Source organism: Helobdella robusta (assembly GCF_000326865.2).
Source record: "Helobdella robusta unplaced genomic scaffold HELROscaffold_2, whole genome shotgun sequence".
Lineage (NCBI taxonomy): Eukaryota > Metazoa > Annelida > Clitellata > Rhynchobdellida > Glossiphoniidae > Helobdella > Helobdella robusta.
In genome coordinates this window covers 14,928-30,000 of record NW_008704083.1, presented here as the reverse complement: position 1 = coordinate 30,000, position 15,073 = coordinate 14,928, and the positions used below count along the sequence as shown (strand labels likewise).

At 34.6% G+C, this 15,073-nt stretch overlaps 3 protein-coding genes across 3 annotated transcripts in view; 2 read left to right on the top strand and 1 right to left on the bottom strand.

Moving 5' to 3' along the window:
* Window positions 1-6,218, bottom strand: part of HELRODRAFT_93768 (hypothetical protein) — a 14,906-nt gene extending 8,688 nt beyond the window's left edge. Inside the window, exons 1-15 of the mRNA XM_009016932.1 lie at window positions 6,091-6,218; window positions 5,505-5,616; window positions 5,043-5,141; window positions 4,627-4,731; window positions 4,466-4,535; window positions 4,089-4,201; window positions 3,740-3,835; window positions 3,185-3,433; window positions 2,819-2,905; window positions 2,396-2,610; window positions 2,067-2,140; window positions 1,795-1,963; window positions 1,211-1,356; window positions 888-990; window positions 232-300 (exon numbers count right to left, since the gene is read on the bottom strand). Of these exons, the coding sequence (XP_009015180.1) occupies window positions 232-300; window positions 888-990; window positions 1,211-1,356; window positions 1,795-1,963; window positions 2,067-2,140; window positions 2,396-2,610; window positions 2,819-2,905; window positions 3,185-3,433; window positions 3,740-3,835; window positions 4,089-4,201; window positions 4,466-4,535; window positions 4,627-4,731; window positions 5,043-5,141; window positions 5,505-5,616; window positions 6,091-6,197 (1,814 nt within the window). The 5' untranslated portion in view covers window positions 6,198-6,218. The remainder of the gene's footprint in view (window positions 1-231; window positions 301-887; window positions 991-1,210; window positions 1,357-1,794; window positions 1,964-2,066; window positions 2,141-2,395; window positions 2,611-2,818; window positions 2,906-3,184; window positions 3,434-3,739; window positions 3,836-4,088; window positions 4,202-4,465; window positions 4,536-4,626; window positions 4,732-5,042; window positions 5,142-5,504; window positions 5,617-6,090) is intronic.
* A 1,911-nt stretch (window positions 6,219-8,129) lies between these two features.
* HELRODRAFT_159887 (hypothetical protein) lies at window positions 8,130-11,623 on the top strand (the record flags this gene model as incomplete). Its single annotated transcript, XM_009016931.1, has 9 exons — window positions 8,130-8,788; window positions 8,984-9,102; window positions 9,382-9,705; window positions 9,957-10,205; window positions 10,565-10,686; window positions 10,754-10,846; window positions 11,081-11,100; window positions 11,207-11,367; window positions 11,586-11,623. 9 exons carry the CDS (start codon window positions 8,130-8,132, stop codon window positions 11,621-11,623), a joined length of 1,785 nt encoding a protein of 594 aa, XP_009015179.1.
* Window positions 11,624-12,133: 510 nt separating this feature from the next.
* On the top strand, window positions 12,134-14,514 carry HELRODRAFT_188183 (hypothetical protein). The gene is made up of 2 exons (XM_009016930.1): window positions 12,134-12,167; window positions 12,281-14,514. Exon 2 carries the CDS (start codon window positions 12,369-12,371, stop codon window positions 14,178-14,180), a length of 1,812 nt encoding a protein of 603 aa, XP_009015178.1. The 5' UTR covers window positions 12,134-12,167; window positions 12,281-12,368; the 3' UTR covers window positions 14,181-14,514.
* Window positions 14,515-15,073: the final 559 nt, after the last annotated feature.

Sequence of the window (15,073 nt, the reverse complement as noted above, 5' to 3'; positions counted from 1 at the left end):
GAGATAATATTAATAACAGTTGTATTAGCAGTGATAGTAATTGGCAGTAGTAAGGGTAACTGCAGAAAATGTGCACAGTGGTAGCAACAGTAGTAGTAGTAGTAGTAGTAGTAGTAGTAGTAGTAGTAGTAGTAGTAGTAGTAGTAGTAGTAGTAGTAGTAGTAGTAGTAGCCTTTTCCCGTAAAAATTGAAACCAAAAATGAACGAAAAAAAGCCAAAAATTCTTCAAACCATAAATGAAGCTGGTAGTTAACTTGTGGCATCTGTGCTATGGAGTGTACTTGGGATATGAGCTGCATTCTATATGCATGTAGGATCATTAAACTATCATCGTCATTAGGAAAAAAAAACATTTATCACCATCATTGTGTAGTTACCATTACCATTATGGAAAATTGTTATTGTCACTATGGGGTATTAATGCTAGTATGTAACAATGTGTTTCTACGTGCAAGATGTGATCACAATTGTTGAAGAATTTATTAGATTGTAAATCCCGTACTCTCGTTAACTTTATCCTCATTATTCCATCGTCATCATCATCTCATCATCATTTCATCGTCACCTCATCATTACGTCATCATCACTCCATCAACATTTCATCACTTCATCGTCATCTCATCTTCACTCCATCATCATCTCATCCTCACTCCACCATCATCTTCTTAGATTGTAAATCCTGTACTCTCATTATTTTTATCATCCTCATTCCATCATCATCTCACCCTCACTCCATCATCATTTCATTCTCACTCCATCATCATCTCATCCTCTTTCCACCATCATCTCATCCTCACTCCATCATCATCTCATCCTCACTCCATCATCATCTCATCTTAGTCACACATCAGCACAACCGTCATCTTCATCCTCTTCCTCATGCAAACCTGTAGTGGAATTGGATGTGATGCAGTCGGTAGGTACTCAACTCGAGGAGTGTATGCAGGATACTCCAACAACGGTCCTTAAACACGCTCATCAAAACTTGCCCTGGTGAAGATGGTGATGATGGTGATGATGGTGGCGATGATGATGATGATGACAAAAATGATTATGATAAGTTGGCAGTGAGATAGCGTTAAAACCGCACATAGCAGAGAATTACAAAACCACCGATAATAACAATGATGATGAAAATAAGGGACTCATAGCAAAGATGAATGTGGTGATAATATACGTCATCGTCATAATAATAACATCACCAACTCACCAATAAATCCTTTAATCCCTAAGGATTCAATCTCGGTGTAGACGAGCAGACGGCTGTACGTCTCGACAAGGGATGGACTGAGTGCAATGTTCGCCTGCTTGCTCTGGGTCAACTTCAATAACCTCGTTACTATGCTGTGAATCAAGCTGTGTGTGTGTGCGCGCGCGCGCGCGTGTGTGTGTGCGTAAGTATGACGTTGACGATGGTGATGACGGTGAAAAAGAGGATGGTGACAATGAGACTAGACTAATGATGATGGCGGCGGTAAGAAAAGTGCATGACACCAAGTATGTTGAAGATGATGGAAAAGATGATGATGATGACGGTGATAACAATAATTAGAAAGATATAGATAAGAACCATGATACATAGACAGAACCATGATACATAGACAGAAATATAAATTTAAATAAGTAAATTAAATATATCATGATAGGTAACAATGACGAATTAATAATTGTATGTATATATCATGATAAGTAACAATGACGAATTAATAATTGATATATATCATGATAGGTAACAATGACGAATTAATAATTGATATATATCATGATAAGTAATAATAATGAGTGACTGGCCACCTCATCTTAGCGTGAACAGTAAGTGAATCAAGCATCTTGACACTCAGGGGGTGCGTAGGTACGTACACCTGGACATCTCCGGACAGCTGGGGGCTCTTCATGGTCGTCCCATAGATGCTCTCTATCAGGTTGGTCATCGGCTGGCTGAAGAGCTCACTGTTGGTGCTGTCTGTTGATGAGGATGATGGATGATGATGGTAAAATGATGAAGAAGATGAGCATATTCTTTTACTAAATGAACTAGATCGTTAAAAGGCAATAACGCAACTAACATGCATTGCTAAGGAGAACGATCTTGTAATCGTTTAAATTCAGTGACTGATCTCTCGTCAGCTGCTGTAGGAACCTGATGAAGAACATGACGAATGAATTAATGATGATGAAGATAATTCACTCATACTCACCCTCTCACACACACACAAACAAACAAACACACAAACAAACACACACACACACACACAAACAAACAAACACACACACACACACACAAACACAAACAAACAAACACACACAAACAAACACACACACACACAAACAAACAAACACACACAACCAAACAAACAAACACACACACACACACACAAACACACAAAACACTAACTCAATATGCCCAGACAGTTCTTGCGGTAGGGAGAATCTGAAAGTCCGACTATCCTTCTCAGCAGGGGCTTGCGCCTTCTTCATCAGATGCACCCAAATGCACGTGGCTGCCATCTTGCGGGTGCACGATTTCTTTGTAGGGCACGGTAGGGGCAAGGGCTGAGTCTCCGGATAGAGGAACTCGTAGAGTTTGATCACTGGCAAGAATTCTTCCAACTTTTGTGATTTCATTGATTGTGATGATAGAGTGATAGATTAGCAGCGATGATGATTGTGGTATAAAAAAGACGAAGATTGTGGTATAAAAAAAACATGGATTGTGACGGTTGACGACAGCAATGACGTTACTGATGACGTAAAGTTAAAACGGATGTAAATAAAAAACAACAACGGAACGACAGAACGACGGAACGACAGAACGTACGTTATTCTTCTGGATGCTTCCCGATATGAACTGCAGCAGCATCCACATTAAACTGTCGCGACCTTTCCTCAGATTTCTCGCCTTCAACTGTCGTACATGTTGTAAAAGTAAATATAACATCAGGATATCGCTGAAATATGGCTTGCGATTAGTGTAACGGCTAAGGCGTTTGGCTCTGTTGTCGCAGTGTCTAGGTTCGAATGCAAATGATCTCCGCCCATCACACATGCAACGTAAATGACGCGCTGATTCACGTGCGTCTACAAACATTCAGTGTTTCTCTATCTACGAAATACTAAAGACATAACTCCAAAAAATATGATACTATCATTATATGATAATATGATAACCATAATTGCGACCTACCTCTTTGCAAATTGACTCAACCATACACGAGAAATTAGTGAATTGAAACAGAGCAAAAAAGATCAATTGGCATGATAAGTGATCCCACAGATATTTAGATCTCTTGGGGTTTTTAGATTTCCCTGGAGAACCATCGTTTTCGTTTTCATCATCATCATCGTCGTCATCATCGTCGTCATCGTAACTTTCCATGACGTTGATGACGACCTCCACAAATTGGTCTTCCAGGGACACGCACCTGAGTTTGTACTGTGTATGTTGGTTCGGATCATTATAACGAGGTTGATGATGAATGAAGTTAATGATGGCGAAGATGCTGCTGCCTAGATGGCGATGATGTGATGATGAAAACGATACATTCGACGATGAGTAGAAAAAGTATCCATATTTGGTCATGATAATGTATACAATAACACTAAAAAGCGATCAACATGATGACATACACGACGATAATGACAATAATCACATGATATGATAGTGATAATCACGTGACGACGACAACAATCACGTGACGACGATAACAATCACGTGACTAGGTTAATAACAGCAACTTACCAGCTTGTTGATAGCCAGCATGGTGCAGACCATCTCCCTAGAATAGGGCTGCTCCAGCACGTACCTCAGTAGTTTGCCTTGGCTCTCTTTAATCTCCTACATCCAATTTTCAATAATTCATCATCCTAACTCACGCCATCGGGTTTTTTATTATCATAATCTAAGATGAACAACAACAACAACAAAAACAACTAGAGCCACAACAACAGCATCAACAACAACCACAACAAAAAATACAATAACAACAAAAACAACTACAGCCACAACAACATCAACAACAACCACAATTACAACAACAGCAGCATGAGCAGAAGCAGCAGCAGCAACAACAGCACAAACAACAACTGACGTCATCGTAGGGTAGAGGCCCACTGAGTAGGAACTTTAGTACGTTAGGGATCAGCCTCCATGAGTTTGAGTTGCTGTGTGAATGTCCAACTATTGGGAGAAGATCCGATCGTCCTGTGTGTGTGTGTGCGCGCGCGCGTGTGTGTGTTCGTACGCGTGTGTGTATGTACCAATGAATGAATAAATCAATATATCAATCAATCGATCAATCAAAAAATCAACCAACCAACCAGCCAGCTATCAATAAACTAGCCAGTCAGCCTACCAACCAACCATCCAACCAACCAACAAATCAACCATCCAACAAACCAACCAACCATCCAACCAGCAAACCAACCAACAAATCAATCAACCAACCAACTAGCCACAAAAACCAACCACTAATGGTAACCATTCTAGCGATTGGTCTGAACGACTGAACATGTTCCGACAATAACCTAGTGATCCTCTACAATTTTATTTCACAATAATTCTACAAATTATCATTACTATACTATCTTTTTCATCATCAAAACATCACCATCACCATCATCACAAACCCAGTGGGGATGGGGCTTATCGTCGGCATACAGCTTCACAATTTCGTTGACAGCCAAGTAGGCCGGTAGCAAGCACTCATTCCTATCTATCAGGTAACTTATCATCTGCATTAAGGCGTTATTTATCATCATCATCATCATCATCGTTGTTATCATCATCATCAACATCGTAATCATCATCATCGTCATCATCATCAGCAGCAGCAGAATTATCATCCATCCCTTTCTGTTATCTGTTATCATTATCATCGCCATCTTCAACATTTGTATATACACAAAATACGACGTACAAACATCAAACTACAAACATACAAAATTAAACATACAGTCATGAAAATACAAAATACATACTGCTAAATATAACATACAAACATCATTATACAAACGTACAGATTTACAACATACAAAACACGCACATCATACGCTGCCTGTACAACATCCCAACAATCAACATTAACGGTAGATGGTATTTTGCAAATTTTTTCAAGCAGTTGATGTAGGAGATCACGAACACCCTGTAACATTTGTATGCGTTTGTTTATGTGTCTGTCTGTATGTATGTGTGTGTGTGTGTGTGTGTGTGTGTGTGTGTGTGTGTGTGTGTGTAGGTATGTACGTGTGATTCTATACACATTTGTAACTGTTTAAGTTAACTTGCGAATGTATGTGTGTATGCGTATTTAATTATTCAAATGTTTAGTTAAACAACTGATTATCTGTATCAATTATCTTTCAAATTTATCAATAACATACAAAAGACACACAGCGTATAACAGGCATGGATCTCTTTGCATTCGAATCCAGTCACTGCCACAGCAGAACCACACGCCTTAGCCATTATACCAGTCCATAATACAAAAAAAAATACTCCCAAAAACCTTGTAATCAGCACCGATGACGAAGTGTTTCAGCAGTGTCAGCGTTTTCTTCCAAACAGCTGCATTGCTGTGAACCATCTTACTGTTCAGCAGAAGCGCATCACACACCAATCTAACATTTTGGCCAATACATATTTTTTTTAGATAGGAAGAAATTAGATTTGGATTTGTAATTTGAATTTGGTTGTCTGTATGTTTGTCTGTATACAATTATACATACATACATATATATATTTACAATATTCTATAAATTCTACCGAATGTTTGGCGTAAAAATTTGGCAAAATTTATAGAATATTGTAAACATTATGGTCTGTGTTTTTTATATTTTATGTTTGTATATTGTATTACAATTTTTATGGATTGTATTTTGTAATCAATTTATTTTTTTTCATTTGCTTATACAAAACAAACACACAAAACACGCACACACACAAACACACGCACGCATACACGCATACACACACACACACACACACACACACACACACACACACACACACACACACACACACACTTAAATAAGCATATGTGCAAAACAAAAACTAACAAATTTGTAAAAAACAAAGAAGAAAATGAAACACACTTAGCGGAAGTAAGGTTTCCATCTACAGTCTGTTTCAACGAGTCGATCATTTTTTGTTTGAATGTGGGGCTCGTTTCAGCATGCAAGCAGTCAATGAAGTGCCTCATACAATGGTCATGGTACTTCTGTCGTTGGCAGGTTAGTTAGGTGGTTAGTGATGGATTAGGAATGGGATGTAGTGGGAATGGGATATAGTAGGAATGGGATGCAGCAGTAGGAATGGGATGTAGCCAATATGTGTGCCTTTGTTTTTTGGATGTTGAAATACTCCACAATTTAAAGATGTTTGGATGGGAATTAGTAAAAATTATCTGGTCAGTTAATTTTTATTGTATGAATTTCTTTACATTATCACTAGAAATTAACATAATTTATGGATGACATCATTGGGAGTTAACATAATTTATGGATATGAATATTAATAAGATAATCTTGATGATATGATAAAGATAGTGAGTTTGAGTCAACCTGGGGGCATATTTTCCAGAAGTTTATCAAGTTATTCACAAGTTCAACTTCCCGCTTGTCATCACTCTCTATATTTTCATTGGCAAAACCTTTGAAGACGTTCATCACCGATCCTACATCCTAATAAAAGAATATAATAGTTTAACAAAATGGCTAAATTATTTTAAATAAATATAATTCTAAATTTGTAACTTCTTTGATTAATCTTAAGTAAATTAATTGGCTTGTTAATAGTCTAATTAAAACTTTTTTCTATAAAATTATATGTAATATGAATAAATAAACAAAACAGACAAATATAATACATTATAATTGTATATTACTGTATGTGTGGTTTATGTATTATATAATTATATATGCGTATGCATGTTTACATGTCCATGTGTGTCTGTGTACAATCTACAATTTCAACCAACAACAAACCATTTTCTAACTAAACCAATCACAACAGCAGAACGAACCAAACTGAATCCTCTGATAATTTCTTTAAGTTTATTTTCCCAGTTTGATTTCTGCACATCTTCTGACTGGGATTCCATGAATAATTTATTTTGTTTAGGACTTTGTTTTTATTTTGAAATAAATTCGTTAACTTTAAAATTTTTTAAGGGTTCCTTTATTTTCATTGACGTACACTTTTAAGCTTTTCATAAGTTTTTTTGGAAAGTTATCAAAGGGGAAAAAAGCACACTAAAGTCTAAAATTTCAAAACCCAAGCGCCAAGTAAGCCTAAGTCTTTTTTTAAGTCCTTCTTTTAATTTTTATTATTTTAATAAAATTTAGAAAAACTGTAAAATAAAATTAAAAAAAAATTTTTAAACAACTATCTCTATTCTATCAATAAGTTTAAAATAAAAAAATTAGCTCTTTACTCTAAAATTTAATTATTTAACTTTTTAACGTTAATCGATACAGAAATAAATATTTAAATTTAGTTAATTGAATAAATTGATGGTCAAATCATTTTAAATTTTAGTCAAATTAAACAGGCCGGACAGCGTTGAACGATAATTAATAATTTAAATATAAACAACAGCCAAAGAATTTGAAAATTTTAAAACGTAACTAATTAAGTAAAATCATCTTTGCTGTTGGCATTTTAAGCATTGAATTTTATCAATCAATGTCAACAACACTTTATAAAAATCTTAAGTGTTGTATATGTATGTGTAGTTTTAATTTGTGTATTTATTACATATTATACATACATATATATAAATTATATGCACATGTATGTTCATTCTACTTGATTGTAATACTTGTAATCGTACTGTATTGTGCGATTACCTAATGTTCACTGTTTATAACTTAATGAATGTTTTAAGTTTATAACTTAATGAATGTTTTAAGTTTAAGCAAAAAAACGCTAATTAATTAATTAAATTTACTAATTAGTATTATTTTGATCATATAACACACAATAATTGATAGACACATGTAACACAGCATGTAACTTATTCATAGATATTCATCTATATATCGAATATAAATAAAATTATTGTGTTTAATTATTATAGATTGGTTAATTCAATTGAGTAACACGTAGTTAGATTTGCAAACAACGGATAAAAATGATGCAAAAGTCAGAAATATATGTTAGTCCAGCATGTTTGATAACATCAAATTCGAAAGATAATTCGTTGAAAATTAACAATAGCGGTATTTTATTGAATGGTGGTTTCATCATCACGCCTGTGCTGAAAGATGAGGGAGATTCGCCCATCATCAATGATGCAAATCATGAATTTCGTGTTATTTTAGAAGAAATTGATGAACATGGCAGCTCAAAGACAATCCATGAAGTTTTTGCAATGTACATTCTAACATTCAACTCGTCAAATAATGTTAGAAAACATATCAAAACATTGTTTTCATCTTCTCAATGGAATTATTTTCCAAGTCCAAATCATAAAATTAACTCTTCAATAACATCGTTAGAAATAAATTTTCTGTTATTGAAAATAGAAAATTCAAGATATTCATACAGAACAAACTTCAACATTCTAGCTTCGGTTACCGACGACAGATTAAGAACAGGGGAACCAATTTTAGTTGTTAGTACTCCATTCGCCAATTTAAGCCCCAAAATGTTCATGAATTCGATGAGTAGTGGAATAATTTCGAATGTGGTTGGTGACGATGGTGAGGTTTTCCTGATTGACGGCAGATGTGCACCCGGATGTCAGGGCGGGACTGTGTACAGATACAGACCTGACTGCTATGATCATGTGTTAGATGCTTGCATATGTTTATTTTGTTTACTACACGCATAATATTAATAATGCTACAGCTAATTTAGGATGTTGCAACTAAGTATCATTTTAACTATTGCTGCTATGTTAAAAAGCTTTCAAAATAATGCATTAAAAGAAACTAATGAATACTGGTTTGTTAAATGAAAAATAATAAATTTCATTCAAAAAAGTGGTGATTTGATAGGCCTGGTGTTAATTCCGATACTTTGGAGGGGTAAGGAGTATGTAGGACTAGCTGTTTGTTGCAACATTCAACATGTACTCAGAACTCTGACATCTTTTCTCGCTGGTTAATTGAACTTTTTTTGACATTTTTTTACTGATTAATTTGAATTTAATTTTTGTCATTTCGGTCAATTTTTCATTTTTAAAAAATATTTACTCATCGACTTTGCTCGTAAAAACTACGCTTAATTTTCAAGGTATGTTGTCATTTACGATCAAAATCTAAATTAATATTGTAAATTTCTGCTAATCACGCATAGAGCATAACGTTTTTTAAAAGTAAATCAAGGATAACAAAATTTTTTGATAACAATTATACTTATCATAATTTCAAAATTTAAAGCAGCAAGTCTGAATACAGAACTCACTCCTAAGCTATTCCCATCCGTGTCTAGCTTAGAAAATTCCATTATAGTCCACAATCCCTTACAGCATATCACTATCTCACCAAACTCTTCATCAAATATCAACATCTCGCCAAGCCTACCCTCACCAAACATCAGCATCTCATCCAGGCCCGCCTTTAGAAATGTGGTCTACGTTGAATGTAGAAACTCATGGGGTTCGGGAATTGTTGTTGATGTGGAAGGCGGCTTAGTTGTCACGTGCTACCACGTCCTTGCAAGTTGGAATGGTGATACCGAGAATGAAAATTTGAATTGTGATGGTGAGTGTGGATGCCTTTGGTTGGATTTAATTTATGATATTTTTTTATCTGTCTGATTTCAGTTTTGAAATTATTGGAAGTTAAATGAATAAGAATGTTTCATCGATTTTCTTACCAAGAGTTATTTTGCAAGACGTATTTATGTTTTAATTAAAGCTTTTTAAAACCATTTTTGTTGTAACTGTACGTAAAGTTATTACTGTTCGTAAAATATGTTTAATTACTAACTTAATAATTTCATGCACATGTAGCAGCAGTACGAATACCTCACTTGAAGAAAAGATACTCTGCTAAAATTCTCAACAACTGTAGCAGCAAAAATACCCAAATACTCAACAACAACCAAAACACCCAAATACACAACAGCAGCAGCAGCAGCAAAAATCAACCCTTTTACGATGTAGCTGTTTTGAAACTTGCAGTTACGAGTCCCTGTGAGTTGTACGAGTGTGGTATGACAACATTGAAAGAAGTTGATGTCTGTTTAGAATTTTCATTAGGTTCCATCTTTTTTATTATATTATTTCGTTAAATTATAATTAATTATTATTTTTTTATCTTTTTTATTATATTATTTCGTTAAATTATAATTAATTATTATTTTATTTAAAAAAACTCTCAGAGGTATCAACAACAAGCAACAACAAAATAGGCACGCATCGCCCGTTGCACGGGTGGACTACGGACGGGCGGGATATGTTAGCATTCGAAACCAGTCATTGCAACAGTAGTCCTTAACCATTACACCATTGCATTAACCGAAATGTAATTATTTAATTATATATTATTATAATTATTATTCCAAATATTTGAATAAAATGACTATATATGAAACATTATATTAAATTCTCCCTACCAGGTATGAGCGTTTACGCATGCGGTCATATGTTGTTTGATAAGTGGCACTCTTTGAAACCTTCTGCAACTTGTGGCATCATTTCAAAAATATCCTACCATCGTCATGAACCAGTTTTGATCCAGGTAACAAATTATTTTTAATTTTCATCTATTGCAATGCCCTGCTACCTACACACTCCCATAATGCCAGTCTTCCAGTTGTGTGCATGCTGGGATGAGTGGTGGTCCCTTACTTGATGGCGAAGGTAGAATTGTAGGAATCATCGTTTCTAACATCAGGCACGTTGGCTGAAGAATTATTTTACCAAACATAATTTTGTCAGTGGCACTCATTTTTTTTTACAATCCTTTCTTCTGTATGTCTCAAGGGTTTTAGCAACGAACGTATCGCGCTTATTCGTGATTATGCATGAATCAACTGATCACACGCTGGCGAGGTTCTATTCGCATTCGAACCTAGTCAATGCAACAGCAGTGTCAAGTACTGACTGTAATCGTTACACCACCGCGCCGACAGCCAATTGTACTAGCCATTAAGTAACTTTAAAAAAATCTTAGCTTTGATCCTTTTCATTATTTTTTAATTAATTCAATAATTAAAACAATAGCGAATTAATTAGCTAAAAAATGATTGACACTGCAGAAACGATACATCCGGAGTGTGCTATCCACACATCAACCAACACGTTCCAATGTCAATTATCTGGCCCCTTATCTGTCAATATTTGAAAACAAAATCCGACCATGTATTCGAAAAACTTCACACTGATGATGAATCATTGATTGACACGTGGACTTTGAACGGTATGTTATTTCAATTTTAATGGTAATTTCCAGAGGTATCAATATTTGATAATGGTTAGAGTGCCAGCATTCAATGCCTATCCCATGCAACGCGTGTGACAAGTCGATTCACGCGTGTTCACATTTAGTTTCATTTTTGAATATAACAAGTTTATATAATGTTTTTTTTGTGGGTGAACTTGTTATGAAATCACCGAATCTTTTTTTTTAATTTTCAGCATCGGCTAAGAAGCCAGCGTTGATGTGCCACCTCTAGCAGATGACATGAAATTATTAAATTTTATCATGAGTAACGAATCTATTGGTTGATAAATATTAATAAAACAGTGTTTATAACTTTTAGTTTCACCGTTTAAAAAAAAGTTGATGAAAAATGTCAAAATTTCATAAAATATTAAAGATAGGAGATTATTTTATTACCAAAAATTCTTTCCATGTGCTTGAGGTCAAGTTTTAAGATTATTTGATAAGCTAGTAACAGTATTCTTTACGCTTTTTTCAGTCAACTTAAAACTTAAAAATTTTCATTAAAGTTGTTATCGTTAAATTGTACTAAAGTAACTTAATATACAAATATAAATGAAGTGAAATTAAAAGTAAGAAATAATTACGTAGCTTCGTAGATGCCTTGCTGCTGAATTTTCATACATCATCTTCCATCTCTCAAGTTATATAAATAATCTTCATATAGCAAGCACTGCCTATATATTAGTGGTAGTACAACAAACTCACAGCTAGATAGCACAGGGCTTACGTTCGCACGTTAATCTTCTTTCGTTTTGTTTTTTCTTCTTTTACAAATAGGTTTGTGAGTTATTTAATTGTTTTGATTAATTTATTTAGACTCAAGAGTTTAAAGTTTTGAATAATATATTTTGTATAGAATAATGATTATAAATTTGTTTATTTCTACTAGTGACGATTTTCTTCAAAAAAAACTTCCAAGAAGAAAAGGTGTAACTTTTTTTAATTTTTAATAACAAACAAAAACAAACAAGAGCATGGAATCTGAAAACATCAGACTGCCCTGGCACATGAAGGATGATGAGTTCGTGAGTTACATGCGCAAGGTTCACAAGGATGTTATTGTTCTGGATTGCTCTCAGTGCGAAAATCTAACTCACGAATCATTCATTCAACTATCTCGTGAAGAAATTGTTTTTGATAATTTGAAACATTTATACGTTCCAGAAAGTTCACCGTTTCCAGACTTAGTATACGAGTGCCTCGCTTTTATGACTCCTTCGCTGGAACAAATTTCTAATTTGCGAAGCAACCCAAACAACACATGCGACCAATTGAAATGTTATGCCTTTTTTAAGAAATCAAATATAAAAGTTCTTCAAGATAATCCGGTGGAAAATTACGGCAGGATCAACCACGCTTCAAAAACGACGGCAGAAAAACAGAAACGTCAAAAATGGGAGCAGGATTTGGCCAAGGTGGCGATCAGTTGTCAAAAAATTGAAAGTTACATATGCCACGGTGGTTTCGATTATTTGGACGACAAGTCTTTCGAAAGGTTGTCAGTCTTGATGCCGGGTCTGAACTCAATCGAGTTGAAACGGTGCTCCTTGAGTGATGAGGGGTTCGTCAAATTTTTTGCGATGAATAAATTTAATAAACTCGTCAAAATAGTTCTAGACGACATCGGGTCCGATATTACGGACAAGTCGCTTAAAATTATTGCGGATAACTGTCCTCAACTTAAAAAACTGAGTTTGATCAGATTGGATAAAATTTCAAAGCTGGGTTTAGATTACCTCAGCAAAAAATGTTTTCAATTGATGGAACTGTCCGTAGATGGCAAGCAAAAAAGAACGGCGTTCAATGCCTTGGCACCGCAGAGCAACAGCCAGGATAACGAATGTCGTGTTTTGGACGAAAGTGTATTTATTAATATAGGCTTGCTAGCCACGCAGTTGAGCGTTTTAAGACTTCAGAGGTGTGATATTATTTTTAAAACGATTGCCGAACGCTGTGATATTTATTTAAATCTCAAAAGTCTTTCATTATTCGATTGTTCATTCGGTAGCTTTTCTCCGTTTGTTGATTTTCTTACACAACTAAAATGTCTGTCCGATCTAGCATTTGTCGACTGTCAATTTGTCACTCCTGAAATCGTTATCAATGTCATCGTCAAACTAACCAACCTAAAAAAACTGACGTTGATGTGCAAGAATAAATTATTTTACTCCGATGTCGCTCCAGTAGCGAAGGAAGCCTACACGATGTTGACTGGTGAGAACGGTGGAAGGTTCAAGTTGAGTTCAGTCGAACATCTGACAGTGCAGGGCGTGTCTGGACAGTTTCTTCGCTTGCTCACCGCACTCTGCTCTCAAACGACAACCTTAGATTACCGTCATTGTGGCATCCCGTTTGTAGAAAAAGAGAAAAACAGTTTTAAAAATATTGTGGACTGCGAAGATCTTATAGAGGCTGTGTCGGCTTGCGAATATTTAAAAGTTTTGGAGGTCTCCTCGCATTCTATCGGCAACGAATCTCACAACTCTAAATTGAACAACGAATTCTTCAAAGTTATATCTACTCGCCTATCTAGTCTCCAACATATCTCAATTGACTACGATTTAAAGGAGGTTTCGAAAGAGTCCATCTTGCATTTCATTAAAAACTCGATATGTCTGCAAACTGTCTATTTCAATATCGCCGGCTGCTCCTTTGACGAAAGTTATCTTCTGAAAGCTGCACAGAATTTTCGCGGGAGGTGTGAGATGAGTATAAATTCTTTCAAAAACAATGACAACGTCTTCATGAAGATTGTTCGTTTAGAATTTATTGCACCTCAAAATTGAAAAATAACGATTTTTCAAACATATTTTTATTTTTAGACATTTTCTAGGATCATTCAATAAAATTTTAATTTAATATTTTTGTATTTATCACAGTCTACACAATTTTGGATGTTGTATATCTTTAATTATTATTTTTTTTTCTAATTTAATTTCGCTTTTTTTCGATAAATTTTGACGCATTTATATTTGCATCTATACGAATCACAAACAATCTGTTGTGCTGACTACTTAATTAATTGTATGACTACAAATTTTTAGGTCCTGTTAATAATAATTCATTTTGCAATAATTTTTATAAAAATTTATTCAAAATAAAAATGCAAAAGATTTTTAATGATGGTTCGTTTAATTTTCGATTTCAAAACAAAAAAGAAATCCACACATTTACATTTATTAAATATTAAAAAGATGACATGACATATATTGAGAGTGAGAACATTAAAAACCGATGACAACGTGTTAAACTCACTAAACAAAGTTAGTTATTATCTTATTAGAATTTCAATTGAAAATCCTACAAAGCGGAGCATAAAAATGAAGAGTTATGAACAAATTCTGACACAGATTAACAAAAATCAAAACAACACTGATGATAGTTGAGTGGTGCCTCCAGGTGTAGCACAAGATGAGAGGGTTCATCGTTCAGAAGCGGCGGGGTGGAGGTTTTGGAACATAATTCGAAGATTTTCGACCACTTGCTATTTCGTTTATTTAATATAATATATTTAATATTATTTAATCATTTTTTGAAAAAATAATTTCAAACTTTCAATTCAATTCTGGCAATAAATGAATGGCAATTATTTAAGTGCTGTTTTGTTTGCATATTTGAAAAAGGCCTCTCTTTAGTTATCTTCAAGAAATAAAAGTTGCTACGTTGGGAGGAACAGAAA